At 47.1% G+C, this 19,506-nt stretch overlaps 1 protein-coding gene across 1 annotated transcript in view; it reads right to left on the bottom strand.

Moving 5' to 3' along the window:
• TENM4 (teneurin transmembrane protein 4) overlaps positions 1 to 19,506 on the bottom strand; it is a 392,087-nt gene that overhangs the window by 149,245 nt on the left and 223,336 nt on the right. Inside the window, exons 9-10 of the mRNA XM_060102952.1 lie at positions 3,278 to 3,379; positions 1,119 to 1,313 (exon numbers count right to left, since the gene is read on the bottom strand). Of these exons, the coding sequence (XP_059958935.1) occupies positions 1,119 to 1,313; positions 3,278 to 3,379 (297 nt within the window). The remainder of the gene's footprint in view (positions 1 to 1,118; positions 1,314 to 3,277; positions 3,380 to 19,506) is intronic.

Below are 19,506 nucleotides of genomic sequence, written 5' to 3'. Positions count from 1 at the left end.
TCAAAAGACCTTGGATACAGTGAGTGGGGTGAAACAAGAAATGTGCTTCAACAGTCCCCAGAATAATGCTAATGATATAAGAGCTAACATTTTTGGAGCATTTCCTATGTGTCAGACACTGAGCTACGTGCTTCACGTGGGTCATTTAATCTAGTCCTCATGACGACCCTCTGAGGAAGGAATTAGCATTTTACACATGAGGCAACTGAGGCTAGTGAGTGGCCTACATCTGATTCCAGAGTGTGCACTCCCCATGGCTACTGTCTATGGCTTGTGAGAAGACCCCTCCTTTCATCGGGAAATCCCACGTGGTCGGGAGCAAAGAGTACCACGTCTGAGGTGAGAAGACCCGGATTGAATTCCAGCCCTGCCATCAGTTAGCGCTGTGACTACGGGCGTGTCACTGCCCTTTCCTGGGCCTCAGGTTCTTTGTGAGATGGAAGTATTTACTTATCTCACCTGGTTAGGTTTTCTCGGGAAGAACTGATGTCACCCTAAGTCAGCAGTTCACTTCCTAGCCTCGATATGCACAGGCATATGTTTACTTTATGAAGGAGGGAGGCACGTTTATGAGAGCCACAAACATGAACACACACACACACAAACACAGGACTGAGACTGTGGAAGGCAGTGTATGGAGGTCTACAACAGACTCACACTTCAGAAATGGATGGCAGAGGAAATGAAAGGGGAGGAGAAAGAGCTCAGGCTACGGAGCCAGAAAGGCTGGGCTCCAACCTGGCTCTGCCGTCTACCAGCCATGGGACCTTGGGCAAGTCATTTGACTCCCTGAGTCTCAGTTTCCTCAACTATAAAATGGAGATGATTACCCTCCCCTGCTGGGGTTTGAAGCTAAATGACACCAGGCTTTTAGCACAGAGGCTTGCATACAGTAAATGCTCAATACACACACTTCTCTTCCCCTCGCTGAGCAGGACCCTAATTCGTCTGTCTTCTCCCTTTAGGTTAGTGACTGTTGCCGAAGGCGTCCTGGCTTGGGGGTGGGGGGTCACAGGGCCGCTCAGGAGGCTCCCTCTGCTCCCTGGATGCCCTCGTGGCCCTGCCTGCTGGCCTCTATCTCACAGCGAGGTGCCAAGCTGCTTGCCCGCAGGTCTTACCTTCCTCGCAGTTCTCGCCCTTGTAGCCGGGGTTGCAGATGCAGGTGCCCATGATGCAGGTGCCGTGGTTACTGCAGGCCACGTCGATGCACTGGTTGGTGGGCACGTCGCACTCGGCGCCCTTCCAGCCGCTGTGGCACAGGCACCTGCCCTTCATGTACTGGCCGTTCCCACTGCAGAGCACGGGGCAGGAGGCTGCAGAGACAGCGCGGGAAGCCTGGCATGAGTCCACGCCCCACGTACCCCATCTGGCCTCGGTCCCTTTCTCTCCTGGGCTTCAGCTGCTTTGCCACAATTCCCATGTGTGTCCATCTGTTGGCTTCTCTTGCTTTATTTCATTCCAGTTAAAACACATCAGGAATTGTAGGTGAAGGTGTACAGTGCAGGGCCTGGCGCAGTTGGTGCCCACTGAACGCGGCTTCCCCCCCGTCCCCCTCATATTACTGGTGCTGCACGGTGGTCACCATCATCCTCAGATAGGAGGCTTCAGTCTGGTCCTTGGGCTCACTGGAAAAGACAGCTGGGCCTCCTGCCCTCCCCGCATCCCTCCTCCAGCACTCTCCTCCTAGTAGCACTGCATTTTGCTTCCCCATTCCTCACGTGCAGGACCACTTACTCTCATCTTTAACCCAGCCAATCTCAGCTTTCCTTGCCTTTCAGGTCTCCACTCAAGCCCCACACGCTGCTGCCCCCATAAGAGAATAGCTGAGCCCAACTTGGCTCTTTAAAGTATTATCTTTCCAGTTTGCCACTTAGCGTAAAGGGTTTTGTGATCATCTGTATGAAGGAAACTATATAAAAATAAATTACATTGCACTGTGCTGTAAGTACCTATCAGCCTTACTGAGATCCATAAGGCTGCTTTATACATGACTCTTAACTTTAAGTGCATATGGGATGAGACACTAATTCTTGTTGGAAGGCATGACTCTTCTCTCTGCACCACCTTCCCCCGGCTCCCACCCGGCTTTTTCCCTTTTTAAAACACTCAGCAGGTAATCACTGTGCTTCTTCAAGGCCGCTGGCTCCGCCATCTCACGCTGAGTCTATTTCACGTTAGGAAGAATAAGCAGAATCCCCATAGCAGCACCACGGCATGGTGTTTGGGGGGCGCTGTTCCCTCGGCCTGGAAAACCATCTCTGCCTTCCACCAATGAACGATTCAAGTATCTCGACTTAGTTCCAGTGTCACCTCACCTGGGGAGACTTTACTGGTCCTCATTCCATCCAAGCAAAGACCCTTTCATGCTGATAGACGTTCCCCGCGTCCAACCTTGCTCTAGGTGTGCTTCACTTATCACTGACTGCTTTGTCATCGTCTATTTCCCTGTCTGTCTCCCAGACTGAGAGGTCCTGGGCTTGGGCCTTGCTCAGTGTTGTAACCTCAGTGTCCAGCACAGGACCAGGCCCTAAAGGGCACTAAGCAAATGCCTGTTGGATGAGGGAAGAGGTGGAGAAACCAAAGGAAGGGGCCATTTTAGTTTCCCCAAGAGGAGTGCCCAATTCTCGGGAGTACAGATCTGCTTTGGCATTTTCCTTGTTAATTCTTCCAGGACAGAAATGAAGGCCAAACGCACAGGCAGATCACAGGCAGCCTTTAAACTCTCCCTGTCATGGTGACCATTAGCATCGTACGCGCCCGCACAGGAGGCCACGTTAGTGTCCTGCGTGGAGAAGGGCAGCCTCACCTCCCAGTCCCTCCCCTTGGTGGCCTCAGCCAAGACTCTGCCTGCACTGTTACACAGTAGCAACTGGAGCAGCAACTCAGGCCCTTCCACGACGTCAGAGACAAACCACGCTCGCTGAAGACAAACGTCAAAGATGCTTGGCAAAGGCTGATCAGTCCCCCAAGGGGAAATCTACTTTTTAAAAGAACCCCCATGGCCACTTCTCTTGTTCCCACAATGGACATGGGGTTCCCTGTGGCTACCTTTCCTTCCTGACCTCCCCAGTCATGCACCCATGGATAACACGTCTGGGTCAGCCAGGGCTCTGCCGGCGGACCTCCCTCTCAGGGCTTCGGAGGACTGGCTCTTGGGAGCCCTTCTCACAGGAGGCAGGAGCTGGCCTGGATTTCTGCGCTTGCCCGGAGAAGTGGGACCTCAACTGCCCACGGGGCCGCAGGGTGGACCTTGTAAGCCCACAAGCGGGGTTCTCACCTCGACCGCAGTCAGGGCCCAGGAAGCCCAGAAAGCAATGGCAGGTCCCAGAGATGCAGTCGCCATTGCCGTAGCAGTTGCTGGGGCAGTTATCCACAGGTTCTGTGGGAGAAAAGAGAAACAAGAGTTGCAAACGGAAGCTTCTTTACCCAAACAGAGGGCCTGGGAATCCAGCCTCAGGTTAACTAGGACCCACACATTTGAGTGCTTCTGGCCCAGTCAGGGAAAGGAATCAATAAAGTTAAAAATGATATACTGACTCTTACTGAGGTACATCTCAACTGACGTTAAGAGACGTGTTTGGGAAAATGTGTGCCTAAACCAATTTTTTATAAATCAACTTTGTATCTACAAATGCAGTAGAAATTTTTCGGCTACAAACATTGGGAGAAAATAGTTTAACCCATTAGTGGTTATCTTTGGAGGCTGGGTTATGGGGTGATTCTTGTGGTCTTCTTTTTTTTTTTTTTTTTTTGTGGTACATGGGCCTCTCACTGTTGTGGCCTCTCCCGTTGCGGAGCACAGGCTCCGGACGTGCAGGCTCATTGGCCATGGCTCACAGGCCCAGCCGCTCCGCGGCATGTGGGATCTTCCTGGACGGGGGCATGAACCTGTGTCCCCTGCGTCGGCAGGCGGACTCTCAACTGCTGTGCCACCAGGGAAGCCCTCTTGTGGTCTTCTTGACACTCTTCTATGTTTTACATTTTTCTCATAATGGGCTGATGCTCCATGAATTTATTTTTTCATAAAGCTACTGGGGATTTGCAAATCTGTCTCTTCTCACTTCTGATTCTCCATCTATCAGTCCAGGCCCCAGCATCTCTCACCGGGGCTCACACAACGGCCTCATGGCCGGCCTCTCAGAGTCCTCTCCCCCTCTCCCCCTGATTCATTCACCACCCAGCAGCTTGAGCCATCTCTCTGAAACAATCTGATCCTGTCATTCTCTTCCTTAAAACCCTTCAATGGCCTCCCATTGGCTGAAATGAAAAAATCCAAGCTCTTTCAAAATGCGTCAGAGTTTTCCTTCACATTCCCTTTGCTGTACCTGCATCCCCAGCGTCAGTAATCAGTGTCCACCTTCTGCAGGGATGCTACTTTCTCTAATTCTTCCTAATATTGTACATTCGGTATCGTCTATGTGACATGCCAAGGAAATATAGGATTCATTTCAGAAAGACTTTAGTAAAAACTTAATCAATGTTTTGTAGCTCCAGTTAGTAAACCTGTTATCTAGGAAGTCTTTATTTGGAACAGCTCATTTCTCAATAATGCTGGACATGGAATAAAGGAAGAAGCCACTACATCCTGAATGCCTTCTTTGTGCCATGTATTTCCACAAAGGTTATTTCAGTTCACTGTCACGAAACCGTCAAGCATGTATCAATATTCCTATTTTACAAACAACAAAGAAACAACAAAATGGGGAGGCTGATAGAGAGATGAAGTGACTTGCTGAAGGCCCTGGAGATACTAAGTCATGGACGCCACATCTGAACCCAGGCCTTTGGACTCCAACCCTGGTCTTCTTCAATGATGCTATGCTATCTGGGCCTTAAAGAAACTTACTCTTCAGCAGAAGCCAGGGATGAACAAGGCAGATGTGTGGGCCAGTGAGGCCAGTCCTGAAGACAGCAAAGGACCAGTTGGAAGGTAGAAAATTCTAGGACTTTCAGAGCTTGAAGGGATTGAAGAGACCACCTAGTCTAATAATCTCATTTAATAGAGAAGGAAACTGAGACCCATAGGGAGGGCAGTGACTCACCCAAGGTCTCCGAGAGAGTCAGCAGAGTCAAGTGAAAGCAGAGAAAAGGTTAGTGCGGTGGGGCAGAGCTAAAGATTCAACCTGTTGTCTTAGCTCCCAAGTGTAAGTCATGAAGCCAAGACTAAGACCTCTGTTAAATGAGATGTCACCATATGAGACATGAGTCTTACCTACAGGAAAGTTGTGGCTTAACTGGGAGACTGGGATAACAGCTGTCACCCAGGCAGCAGCACGGGGTGTGGTAAGGAGACCTGGTTCTGGGGCCCATTCTTCTAGAATCATGCTGGGTGACCTAAAGCAACTTCCTTCCCCTCTCTGGGTCTCACCTTCCTCATATGTGAAATGAAGGTGATAGCACAGATGATTCCCAGGACTGCTTCCTGTTCTAAAGTTCTATGAGCATCTTGCAGAAAAGGTGTCCTGACAGGGCATCAAGCCTTAAATCCAGGAAACCACTTAGGGGCAATGCAATGGCAGCTGATATGGGGTAAAACTAGCAGAGGGAAGGCTTCTTGGAGGAGGTGAGCTTGAAAAATGGCTTGAGTATGGATAGATGGGGGAAAGGTGGGGGCATGTTGAGGTGCTCACAGCATGGTGCATTTCCCAAAAAGGTCTTTTCCCAGTTGTCTGCCCATATCAACTTGGAAAAGACTGAAAACATTTGGGAAAAGGGCTCAAATGTATGCTTCCTTTTGTGAGCGGGTGGAAAATTCCCCTCGCTCGCTGTCCCCCTGCTAACCTGAGCAGCATACGACACTAACAGAGAGTTAAGAACAAGAGGGCCTAGTTAGCCTGTGTTCTCATTTCAGGGAGTCTGACGCTGTCTGGGACCTGGCAGAGTGAGGCTCACGAGCCAGGGCCCTGAGCATCTCTGCTCTCCATTGGCTTTGCCTGGGAGAATCCATAGGCCTTTAAGTCCCTAAAGCCTCTATGTTAGGAGTGGCTTCCGAAACACTGTTTATAGAGAATAACTTCGGACGTTTCCTTTTGAATATTCTTTTAAAAATAAGAATTCTGAGTAAAGTTTAAGGCAAGATTATTTTCTCTTTAGGCTACTGGCTAATGGTACAAATGGAGGGTGGGTTCTACCTGCAGTCTTGCAGAAGGAGTGCAGGACAGAGAGGCAGAAGGCCTGCTTCCAGCTCTTGTTCTGCTACTGAAGGGCTCTGGGACCTTGGCCACAGCACTCGATCTTCCTGCACCTGCTTCCTCAAATGTCACCTCCTCTGACAAGACTTCCTCATTTCTTAAACAGGCTAAGATACTCCTGGGACTTTTTCCGTCACCCATATTAAAGCACCAGATAGGCAACATTGTTGACTGTTTGAGGACAGGACATCCTTGAGGACAGAAACCGAGTATATTCACTTACACATTTGCCCTGGTATCCAAAGAAGGGTCTCAGTAAATGTTTGCTGCTGTCCCTGAAAGAATTTGGCTAGATGTTCTCAGAGATCCCTCCCAGATCTAAAATACTATGGTCTAGGCCTTCTCAAACCCAGTGGTATAAAATATATCTCCTCATACAAGTACCATAATTTCCAGCTGTGCTTTTTTTTTTTTTTTTTTTTGCTGTACGCAGGCCTCTCACTGTTGTGGCCTCTCCCGTTGCGGAGCACAGGCTCCGGACGCACAGGCTCAGCGGCCATGGCTCACGGGCCCAGCCGCTCTGCGGCATGTGGGATCTTCCCAGACCGGGGCACGAACCCGTATCCCCTGCATCATCAGGCGGACTCTCAACCACTGCGCCACCAGGGAAGCCCCCAGCTGTGCTTTTAATAGGATCAGTTGCAGATAACTGTCACACACTTTCTAGATTTTGATTTATGAAGTCTGTAAGACACAAACCTGTTAATTCAAAAAGTCTTCCTAGTGAAAAAGTAAGGCAAGTATATTTTCTGTGACTGAGTATCATGTTGGTTGCTGAATCTGACAGAATAGAAGCCTGTTTGCTACAAAACTTGCCCCAGGCTGCTGGTGTCAGAAGGCAGAAGTTTTAGGAGATATGGAATAATTTTACGACAGCAACATGGAAGTAGAGACATTTGGAGAATATTTCTTTTTTGATGAAATGTTTTTGTATATAGTTTTTCTTCCACTTGGAAGGATTTCAACTACTTGGGGTCCACTTGGAATCCTACAAATAATGAGTCTCCACTGACCAGATATCTCTATGCTAAATGCTAGTACAGAAGTGACACTCACTAGCTTGGGAGAAGTGTGAACTTTATTGCATAAACCTGTTATGTTTTCAATTAGTGTCTGGTGAGTTTCTTCCCCCTATAGTTCCTTCCTGCTTTGCTCATGTTCACACTGCAGCTGCCTTCATGTAGTAAAAGGTGTACCTTAGATCTGCTCAGATCTGAATGAAAAATTCAGCTGCCTATAAATAACTGATTTGCATAACTGGGTGCATGGTATGGTAGAAAACAGGGGCCTTCCCCCCCCCCCCAGCTTTTGCTTTTCTATCACAACAGTGTGTTCTGCTAGGAAATTTGATTTTCAGGAACTTGTTTTTTCTTCCATCAATATTGGAATGCAGAATTTAAATGTTTCCTGAGCTCATTCTCTGGACATGTGTTCTGAGTGGGCGTGTTCTCTGGATGTTGACCAAAACATTGCTCGAAATACAAAGGGGCATCTGCAGAAGGAAGAAAAGACAACAATGGTCCTTCCTGGAGAAAACATGGGAGACGGGAAACTATAGAGGCCTTTGGTGAAACCACAGCAGTGCCTCATTTTGTCTGCTCACCACGCTTTTCCAGAGACAAATCATTAGCAACGCCACGTCAAGGTGAAAGATGATCACAGTTGGTAAGTATGTCCTCCTGAGTCTAGGGCTGATGCCTGGGAAAGCCTGCCTTCATTTGCCACCTTCTGCTTTTCTTATTTGAAATCCCGGAGCCTCGTTTTTGCAGGAAACAAGGAGAGACCACAGAGGGAAATCCTGCCTGGAGGAGGACTACTGGGCAGCGTAATTGCCTACTGGACTCCAGTTTCACAGGGGCAGTTATACGAGAAGGGGAGAGGAGGCTTTTCTCCTTTATTAGCTCACTGTGGTGTGGACACACCTGCTTCATGCCCTGCTCTGAGCAGGCAAACCTTTGCAGTGATTGAGCCTGAGGTTGAATTCCAGCACCAAAGACAGAAGGAACCAGTTGTGAGTGAGGTGAGAGCCCACTAGCCATCCTTGTCTCTCTTTTCTGCTCCCCCAGCACCTCCTCCATGTATTGCTCGCCTGTGATGTGTCCCAGCTAATAAAAGCCTGCGCTTGCTACCTACAGCTCCTTCCTCTGCTTCTCTTGTCTCTCCTTAAGCTTTAAAAGTGGATGTTGGCAACTCTTTGGAGGTACTTGTTTAAAGAGCCAAGGTCTACCTATTGCCCAAGAGAGATGCACTCTTTGATGCCCCCTTTTGGCTTTTCTTTAGGCGGATGGATGCTAATGCTTCAGGCAAGAAGGAAGGAACATGGACTCCAGAACAGCCAATTGGATGATTGGATACATCGTCTTGTCTACAGCTGGTGAAATTTATACCCTAGGTTACATCTATTACATCCCCTTTGATCCTGAAGCAGGGGCTGCATTTGTTGTTGACAACCAAAAGAAGAGAGAGAAACAAACTAGACAGCACAGCTGGGTGTTAATTCCACAGTTACTCTAACAGAGACCCTTTCATTCCCTCAAATGGAACTGTGAAAGGTCTATCATGTATTCTAATGCATTCCTTATAATTACGAGAATTAGGTACTTTTGCCACCATTTCAGTCTCAGATGGAGACTGAGAGCTGAAGTCAGTTTCTCAAGGTCACACAGCTATAAGGGTGAATCTGGTAGGTGAACCAAGTTCTATCTGAAGCCAAAGTTTGTGGTATATGGCCTGGACCAAAATATGGGATCCAGTCCCATACTAGCTATGAGCCCTATGGACAAGGCATCTCTAAACATCAGTTTCTTCATCTGTGAAATGGGGTTAATAATAGCACCCACCTCAGAGGGTTATTCTGAAGGCAAATAGTGCTACACTGTGCATGTAAAGAGGTTTGCCCAGGACTTGGCAGAGTTGGTATTTTGGTTTTAAGGAAGGTCACACATGCTTTCCGTTTGTGAACCAAAACAACACACTAACTTGGTCTAATGAATCCAAACAAGGCAATATGGGTTATTGGGGGTAAACACACATACACACATGAAACACACAGAAACTCTCCACAGTAAAAACAGGAAAGCAAACAAGCAATGTGCTGAATGTAATGAAGGCAGGGTATTTGGGTAAATTTCCTCCTGAGGAAAAGCACTGTCAAAGCAAATTAAACCTGTTGTCTCCCAGAAGCCCAAACACAGGCCAGCTCATGCCAACATCTGAATGAACTTTTCCCCCCGTGCACTCCAGATTGGCACTGGGCAGGTGCAGGTGCTGGAAAGCTGTTCTATGGCCTATGAGGCGTCAGTCTGTAGGTGCCCCAGCTTTCTTTGCAGGTGATGGAATTCAAAGGCCTTCAGTCTGCAACAGTCTAGGTCAATGCAATGACAAAAATCTGACAAAGCCTCTGACAGCCTGGGCTTGAAGCTAGTTCTGCACTGGCATTTGAACCGGGAGATCTCTTTTCAGTCCTACCCAGAAGTCTACCAACCACCATTAAGAGCAGCTCCAAGGAGGGATCTAAGAAAAGGATTGTTCCCTTGATTATATTCAGTCTTGGTTCTTTGTTAATTATTTCTTTGGGGGCAAACCAAATTTCACCAATGAGACTGTGAGCTCCTTGAAGACATGCATTATGTCTGGTTCTCCAAAGAGGCTGGTGAGTGTGACACGCAAAGTAATGTTTGTTGTATTGAGAAGCTGAGCAGGAGTGCAAGGGGGAAATGCAGGAAAGGGGTCAGGGTCATGGGCATGGCACAACAGTCAGACTCAAGAGAACAGCTGGTGGCCAACAAAGCTGTTGTTTCCTTGTCCTATATTTTTAGATGTGCAATGTCTAGAAGAATGCAGGGAGTGATAGGAAGTTCAACTTTGCATTGCACTCTCAGACCGTATTTGGAGCTCAGCTGTTCATATCTGGGAGGCACATTTAAGAGCCCAATAAGATAAACTGGAGCATGTTCATTGAAGAGCAACCGGATGGTTAAGAGAACTTGAAATCACATTGCAAATACAGAATTCTTGAGAGAATTGTGAATTTAGCTTACTAAGGGAGTATGAACCCTGCTTAAAAATAACTAAAGGGCTATTATGGGAAATAAGGATTAGACTTTTGTCTTGTGGCCCTAATAACTTGACTTAGGTCCAATGAGCAAGGACTATAGTCCTTGGGCAATGGAGTTGGTTTGAAAGAATTTTGTAAGAGAAGAATACCACTTACTATGTTGGGTTATCTTCTTTTTTTTTTTTTTTTTGCTGTACGCAGGCCTCTCACTGCTGTGGCCTCTCCCGTTGCGGAGCACAGGCTCCGGACACACAGGCTCCGCGGCCATGGCTCGCGGGCCCAGCCGCTCCGCGGCATGTGGGATCTTCCGGGATCGGGGCACGAACCCGTGTCCCCTGCATCGGCAGGCGGACTCTCAACCACTGCGCCACCAGGGAAGCCCTGGGTTATCTTCTGTTGATGTATATGTATCTATCTAAATATTGTAAACTTCATGAGGGAAGGAAATGTGTTATTCATCTCTGAATCTCTAGTAAACAGTCATCCTTGACTCAAAGCAGGTCTTAAATGAATGTTAGTTGAATGGCCAAATGAACAGGCTATGTGAGCTATAAGGTCATATACTTTCAGTCACTGATGTACTGCAGGAGAGGGCAAATTAATGACTGGGATATTGTAGGGAGATTAAAGATAGACAGTATAGCACCTTCCAAATCTGAAATCTCACAGTGCTATGAGTCACAGTGTAAGGGAACATGCCTGGATTGGATCAAGAAACTTGGGTTCTTTACTTACAAAACAGAAATAGACTCATATGTGGAAGCAACCTAAATGTCCATTGACAGAGGAATGGATAAAGATGTGGTATATATATACAATGGAATATTACTCAGCCATAAAAAAGAATGAAATAATGCCATTTGCAGCAACATGGATGGACCTAGAGCTTGTCATAGTGAGTGAAGTCAGACAGAGAAAGACAAATATAATATAATATGATATTGCTTACATGTGGAATCTAAAAAATTGGTACAAATGAACTTATTTACAAAACAGAAATGGTCACAGATGTAGAAAACAAACTTATGGTTACCAGGGGGGAAAGGGAGGAGGAATAAATTGGGAGATTGGGATTGACATATACACACTACTATATATAGAATAGATAAGTAATAAGGACCTACTGTATAGCACAGGGAACTCTTCTCTGTAATACTCTGTAATGACCTATATGGGAAAAGAATCTAAAAAAGAGTAGATATATGTATATGTACAACTGATTCACTTTGCTGTACAGCAGAAGCTAACACAACATTGTAAATCAACTATACTCCAATAAAAATTTTTTAAAAAAGAAATAGACTCACAGACATAGAAAACAAATTACTGGTTACCAAAGGGGAAGGGGGAGGAGGGATAAATTACAAGTTTGAGATTAGCAGATACAAACTACTATATATAAAATAGATAAACAATAAGGACCTACTGTATAGCACAGAGAACTACATTCAGTATCTTGTAATAACCTATAATGGAAAATAATCTGAAGAATATATATACATGTATATACACACACATATATAACTGAATCGCTTTGCTGTACACTTGAAACTAACACAACACTGTAAATCAACTATACTTCAGTAATAAAAAAAGAATAAGAAACTTGGGTTCTCATCCTACTCCTGCGACTACCTTCTGAGGCAACCTTAGCCATGTCCCCTTTTTCTCTCAGGAACTTTCTTTTCATCTACAAAATTCATTAAATTTATTCAGCAAACATTTATTGAGCATCTCCTCTGGCTCAGGAAGTTTTCCGGTACAGTGGATGACTTGGATGATCTTTCAGGTCTACAATCCTGTGATTTAATGAATCAGATAAAACTGTCACTACTTAGAAAACTATACTAACATGAGAAAGATGAGAAAATAAGTCATCATAATGTTTATGGCCTGAGGGAGAGAAAGGAAGTTTGCTCCTTTAAGGGCAGACTCCAACTTTTTAACCCTCTCTCTGTGTCCTCAGATAACTGGCCTCACATTATAATCTACTGTGTGAGAGGGGCCTCCAGCAAGTCACTGAGGCCAAGGGCACAGGGATGGGAATACAGAGCAGGTGCCTCACTGGCTGCTTCTGGCTAAGAGCTCCTACCTCTCTCCCCGGGGCTGTTGGCAGCAGCTTTCACAGATGCCGGAGTCTCCACAGTTGGCTCTGCTGCCTTTCCCAGAGAACTCTGCACATGCGTAGTCTGCGGCCATGCTCCGTGAGCATATGCCAGGGAGGCCACTGAGACACACAGCAAGTGGTGATGAGACTGCCCAGTGCCATGCTGTTCAAGAGCATAAGGGCCTTCCAAGGAGACGTACATGCTCTCATGCTTGGATACACTTTTCCTTCCTTTATAGATGTATCCTTCCTTCACCCACAGCTCCTTCTGAGGAGCAATGCTCTGCCCACAGTTCCTGCCTAAGCAGTAGGCACAGGTAGACCAGATGACCGGCCACAGCTGATTGGACTGGGACTCAAGGAGAGTCATTTCATAGGCTGCCCAGCGCTCTATGGCGTGGCCTGGTGCACAGAGGCTCTGGGCCAATCAGAGTCCTACTCTAGTATTTGAAATCAAATGTGCCCAGGGAATGCGACAGCCGGTCAAAAGAGTGGAAGCCAAGAGACATGATGGAAAGAGAGGGGCTGGGGAGGTTCTTCTGGCCAGGTAGAAGCCCACGTTCAGAGGATGCAGTCCTGAGTGAGCAGAGGAAGCCGGCCTATTGGCTGGGAGAGGTAAATGGAGTGGGAGCTCAGAGAGAGGCATGAGGTCACACAGCCCATGAGAAGAAGAGAATGAGGGGGACTGGGGAGCAGACTGGGCTCCCAGAGGCTTCTCAGTGCGTATTTTAGTCCCAAGCCCTGTGAACCTTTTTGAAACTACTTCACCACCACACCTGCCTTTCCTTGAGGTGGGCTGAGTGTGTTTTCGCTTCTGGCAACTGAAAGTACCCTGACACATCCATTTGCCTGGAACCTTATCAGCTCTACCTGATAGTTACCAGGCTTTGATGATAACTGGTAAGTGCAGGACATGACATTTTTAAAGCATTTCTGCGTACAGTTGCATACAGTTTTATTTGATCCTTACAGTAGCTCTGTATGCAGGAAGGGAAGGTGCTCTTTATTATTCCCCATTTTATAGATGGGAACACGAAGGTACAGAGGACTCGCTCAAGTTCATGCAGCTAACACGTGACAGGGCTAGTATTAAAATCTATATTTCTCCTCCCACCTAACTGAGGGATCCCTTGACTACACCACAACTGCCAGTCCAAAAAGAAAACATGCTGATCCCACTCCTTTTGCCTCAAGTTACAGAGTGAGGAAGACACAAAGGATCCTGCCAGGGCCAGGAAATTCCAAATGGTACCTAATTTGGTTTTGTTAATTGAAATTCTGGTTTTAAAACATACGTGCCAGCATTCAAATATCAAAATGTGGCTCTTGCCCCTCACATTGTATCCTACTTGGGCAATAATATTGTTCCATCATTTGTTCACTGATAATTCAAACAAGTCTCTGTTAGTTCCACTGTGCTGATGCCATCAAGAGGACCCGAAGTGTGGTCATTGTTCTCAAGGAGCAGTAGAAAGGCTCCAAGGGAGCCTTTGGAGTCAGGCAGGTCTGGGACTAAATGTCAACTCTGTTACTTCTAAGGGTGAGACTTAGAGAAAGTCACTATCTGAGTCACAGTTTACTCATCTGTGGAATGAAAAAATCGTTTGTCTTACACACTTGTGCAGATTAAATAAAAACACTGTGTGTGTGTGTGTGTGTGTATAAACACACACCTGGTACATGATAGGTGCTCAGGAAATGTTTGCTTGCTCCTGTCCCTAGCATAGTTTTTTCCAAACTTTATCCTGTGTCAGACCCCTGAGAGGCTTGTTAAAACATGGATTGCTGGGCCCTACCCCCAGAGTTTCCGATTTAATAGGTCTGGGTCCCAGGTGATGTTCATGCCCTTGGTCTGGGTACCACCTTGAGAACCACTGGTCTGGAAGAAAGGCTGAGATTTTTGCACACAGGTTTATAAAAACAAGCCAGAGGGGACTGAAAGATCTAAATTATGCAAGAATGCAAAAGAATTCATGGACCACTTCCAAAGAGAAGGGTTTGATCCTCCAGGAGGGAATGTTTGAATAGCTCTTAAAGAATAGGCAGCTTTTTGAAATGCAAAGCAGTCCTGGGCAAGATGGGGGTCGGGTGAGAGCCTGATCCAGAGTAATCATCTTTGCTGCTTCCACCAAGTGACCTGCTGATATTATGCCAACTTCACGTCAAGTCTGTCTTTGGAACAAATTATTTAAGAAATCAATTTTGGGGTTTTTTTGGTGTTTGTTTGTTTTTTTTCTTCAGTTTTTTAAAAGCTCAACTTGGCTGCTGGCTAGAAAGTTCCATCTAATGAGCATCACTTTGTGTTGAATTATTCTGTGATGACAGACAATGGAGGAACAGAAAAAGGTTCTGAGGAGGTGGGGGCGGGGGACTGCTAATTATTCTCCAATCTTTTATCCAGGCTTGTCACCAAGCTTGACGCTGCTTGCAAAGCACATAGAAAACCAACCCCTCAATCCCCCTTGCATGTCATGTCTGAAAATGCACAGAAGGATGATGTAAAGATGACCTAGACACCTGCAGATTAAAAAGGCCCATGGTGGCCTGGCCTTGGCTTGGAAAATGGCAATGTCTGGTCGGCATCACCTCTGGCCTGAACCACTGCATCAGCCCTCCAAGCGGACTTCTGTTTCCAGCCTCGTCCCTGTCAGTCTGTCCTGCACCTGGAGGCCAGAGCTGTCGTCCTGAAATTGAGTCTCTTCGAGCCACCGACAAGGCCGCTGTTCCTTAGCATCTAGAGTTGATATCACAAACCGGAGGCCTACGGACACTTTTGTTTGCAAAGTGTTTTAAAAATTTTGAATTAGTTGCCAGAATTTTTCAAAAAGGAGAGTTCGTAGAAAAATCTGAATGGTGGCTTTTCTTGAAAACTCGGAAGATCCAGCATGGCAGCAATCTCTTCTCATTTAGGAGAGGCCCAGATACCGTGGTTGTCTACAGCCCCAACCTGCAGCTTCCCACATTGCTGCCGCCTGCCTGGGTCCCGGAGGCATCTGAACGTAGGACGCCAGCCCCGAGCAGCGCTTCCAGACGTCACTTATTTGGGTGCTGCTTGTATGTTGTTGCCATAGCCACACACCATCTGTCCTCTTAGTCACTTAGTATTTTTAGACTCATTTATTTTCTTAAATTTATTTTAAAAAGAAATTCAAAATAATAGTTTGATATACCGAATTATATATTTTTTAGTTTTCTAAAATAAAAACCCAATTTTTGAAGTACAGTCTGTCTATGCATAATATAAAATAATCTCAAGAACTATAAGAAACACTGGAGGGGAGAAAGCCCACATTTCGGAACCAGGAGGTGAATGCTCCAATGCCCTTCCCAAGCTAACTTCTGTGCCACAGGGGTCCTCCTCATGTCCTCTCTGTGTTGCTGCCAAATTGCTCCCCCCGCCTGGCTCCTGAACCCATCCACCCTTTGCAGCCTCCCTGACAGTGCCCACGCTGATGACTTCACCTGTAAAGCCTTCCCCTCAGCCCCTTCCCCTAGTCCAAGTCCTACCTAACCTTCAAGGCCCAATTTAAATACCACCTCTTTCACGAAGCCTCCCCAGATTCCTCTTAGCAAGACAGACCTCACAGTCTCTCATCTGAATCTAAACAGCAATTTATTTCTATCCTTCGCTTATCACCTACTGCTGTCTACCTTGCAGTCTAGTTATTTATGAGCACGGCTCCTTTTCTCTAGTAGGCAGCAAACTCCTTGAGAGGAAGGGATCCGTTTCCCGTCCCCTTCCTTGTCCATGTCTCCCCAGTGGCTGGCACACCGCCTTGTCTAGAGTGGCTGTTCACTCAACGCTTGCTAAGTATCAAATGACAAAGGGCCATGTGTGGCTGACTTCATGTCCTCTGGTGTGTCCAGCCTCAGACTCTAAGGCTGGGCTCCTTCTGTGGGGCCTGGACTGTCTATTTCCTTGCTGATTTCTTCTTTTTAAAAAATTTATTTTCTAACTTCGTTTTTATAAATTTTCTTTCCAGATCTGTGGCTTCACTTTCATATCTCTTCCTCTGGGCCTGTTTCATTTAGCCAGACACAATATTGGGCTCTCTACTCGCCAAACAGCACTAACCACATGTTTTGGGAACATGTAGTAATAAAACTTTGCAGGGCCCCCATTCTTCTCTCCAGCAAGAGCTCTTAAGATGGCGTCTGTGAATTATGTGCTTGAATTACTTCCACCTGGACATAACACAATAAAATGATTAACAAGATGGATATATTCTCAGACTCTGGTGGATTTTACTTTACAATACTTATAATGCATGTTGGTCAGTCGTGCGATGACTGGGACAGTACTTCTTTCTTATTTATCTAGTGGGTAACACTCAGTGTAATAACTTGGGTCTATATCTTTGGGCCAGAGGCCAAGTTGGACTTCTGCTTGACACCAAAACCTCTTAGAGATCATGGTAATGTAATTATATGTTCAAGTTAAACATTTTATAGCTGCTCTAGCCACCGGGACATTATCACTCCCCCAGCCTGTAGGCAGAAACTGCTCAATGGCAAAAGTGAAAGCTACATATCTTGCAAGGAATTGAGAAATAGTTGCTGTTGTGAAAAGTTTATGGAACCTTCCGGCCACCTCTGATTCTCTGGCAGAAGCAAGACTTTAAGCCACCAATATACTAGGCTATAACATAAATGTTAGCCCGTCTGGGCCTGACGTGGAGGGGAAGTCTCCCAAGTTCCCTAACCAATGAAACGCTGGCCAGGCCCTGTGCCAGGCTGTCCTCATGCCGGAGCACTAGACCACAACCCCTGTGGCTGGCCAGCCTTCCTCCCAGGTCCTGGGTTCCTTGCACTTGTCTACTGGGCTGGAGTGTGAGCACACCAGGTGTGGTCAGCTGGGTCCTGCCTCCTGGGCTGAGTCTCCAGGCCTTCCGTACCTCAGAGCTGTATGTCAGCTCTGGCATAATTTGGCTTCACTTGTCTGGAGCTCCCTGACCCATGACTGAGCATGGGCCGTGCAATCAGAACCTGGGTGTGACTTCCAGTTCTGACCCTCACCAGCTGGGCAACCCTGGGAAAACCATTTAGGGTCTCTGAAGCCTGGTTTTCTTACTCACCTATCTCATAGCGGGGTTGGGTGTAAATGAGATAATGAATGTAAAGCAATTAGTGGGGCTTATGGTAAATGTCTCATCAGTGGTAGAGGTAAAACGAAACCAAGTCAAAACACATCAAACAAAGTAAACCCACTTTTGGCTAGGCCAAATCAGAGGCTGTGTAGTGTAACAGAACGAGCAGACTTTAGAGTGAGACCCCTGGCGTTCCCATCCCACTCCACCACCTCCTATGTGACCATAAGCAAGTCAGTTCACCTCTCTGTGCCCCAGTTTCCTTTTCTGAAAAGGAGGTATAGGTGTTATAGTATAACAACTGTAGGTGTTACAGTATTAACATCTGAACCCCTATGGATGGGGGCTATGGACCCTTCTAGGGGGTTAGTATTTCTTGGCTGGCCCCCAGCTGTCCTCAGCTCACTCCTCCTTCATCAGGGCCTCCTGGCATGTTGCACCTGAAGGTGTGTGTACTTTATGACAACAGGACAGAGGGAGCCCAAGAGCCTGGGAAAGCAGCAACCAATGCTCCAACACCATCTCCACACAGGACTGGCTTATGTTATCAGGGCCCAGCTGAGACCATGTAGATTATGTTTCTTCCACCTGCATGACACACTACAACATATGGGATGTGTCCACATGGAGGTACCAGGGTGCTGAATTCTCTCTTCCTTTCAGCTCAATCCTCTAAGGTATGGACGAACATTCCACAGACATCACCCCTCCTTTCTGTGAAAGATGAGTTGTAAGGGACTGGCCTTTCCTAAAAACCCCCAGGGACATTTCCCGTGAACCCCTTTCATACTGGCCAACCCCTCGCTTCTTCCCTCTGTTACCTCTCACCCTGAGGATCCTGCCTGCAGCCACAACGGAGGAGACCAGTTCTGCGGGCTGGGACTGATCCATCGCTATAACCACAGTGTGGGCCCAGCAGCCAAAGACAGAGCATGTGGGGACACGGACACACACACACACAGGGGCTCTGTTAGCCTGAAGGTGATGAGGGCTGATGCTGAGCTTGCTGGGTCTGGAGGCTTCCAAAGGATATAGTAGAAGCAGCCAAAACAGATCATCACCTTCGCAGGGAGCAGACTCCCATGCTGAACCTTCTGCCTCCCCTTGGGGTTGGGGTAAAAGGCCCCTTGACTCTGAGCCCTGCGCCTGTAGAGGCCGTATCTCTGGCTGCATTAGCCTTAGTGGCTACAGAGCCTCCTGTCACTCGGCTCTCCACTCCTGGCGGCTGGCCAGCATTCCAGAGGATGTGGGGGCATGTCCTCTCCAAAGCAGTCTGGTCTGAGGGGACGGCTGCTCTGGTCATCTGACAGTTTGGAAGGTCGAGGGGGAGCATCTTTTTTTTTTTTTTTTTTTTTTTCCCTGCGGTACGCGGGCCCCTCACTGCTGTGGCCTCTCCTGCTGCGGAGCACAGGCTCCAGACGCGCAGGCTCAGCGGCCATGGCTCACGGGCCCAGCTGCTCTGCGGCATGTGGGATCTTCCCAGACCGGGGCACGAACCCGCGTCCCCTGCATTGGCAGGCGGACTCTCAACCACTGCGCCACCAGGGAAGCCCAGGGTAGCATCTTTAATTCATGATGGCTTAGTGTAACCCCTCTTCCCTCCCAGACCCTGGGGAAATCCCAACCTTCACACTCAACTGCTGGGACAGCAAATGAAGAGAAAGACACTGGGCAGAGAACACTCTCAAAAGCATCCTCTGAGAGTCAAAGACGGCTTTGGCCTCTCACTCTTCCATCTAAGCTTCTTAGATTTCTAGTGCAGGTACAGGTTTTTAATAATAAATTCAGATACTCGATAAGGTAACAATAATACTAACAATAGCCCTCACCACCATCCTTTGTTGAGTTCTACTATGTGTTAAGTACTGCAATAAGCAAGCTAACCTCATATATTATCTCATTTAACTCTCACCCCAGCATGGACATCGGTATCATTATCCCTGTTTTTCAGATGAAGAAATGGAGGCTTAGAGAGTTGAGATGCCTTGCCCAAGACTGCAGAGCCCAAGACTGTTAGGTCTCCCAAACAACTATTTACTGAAAACCTACTACGTGCCAGGTACC

This window comes from Mesoplodon densirostris, chromosome 7 (genome assembly GCF_025265405.1).
Source record: "Mesoplodon densirostris isolate mMesDen1 chromosome 7, mMesDen1 primary haplotype, whole genome shotgun sequence".
NCBI classification, from domain to species: Eukaryota; Metazoa; Chordata; class Mammalia; order Artiodactyla; family Ziphiidae; genus Mesoplodon; species Mesoplodon densirostris.
This window is presented reverse-complemented; position numbering and strand designations above follow the sequence as displayed.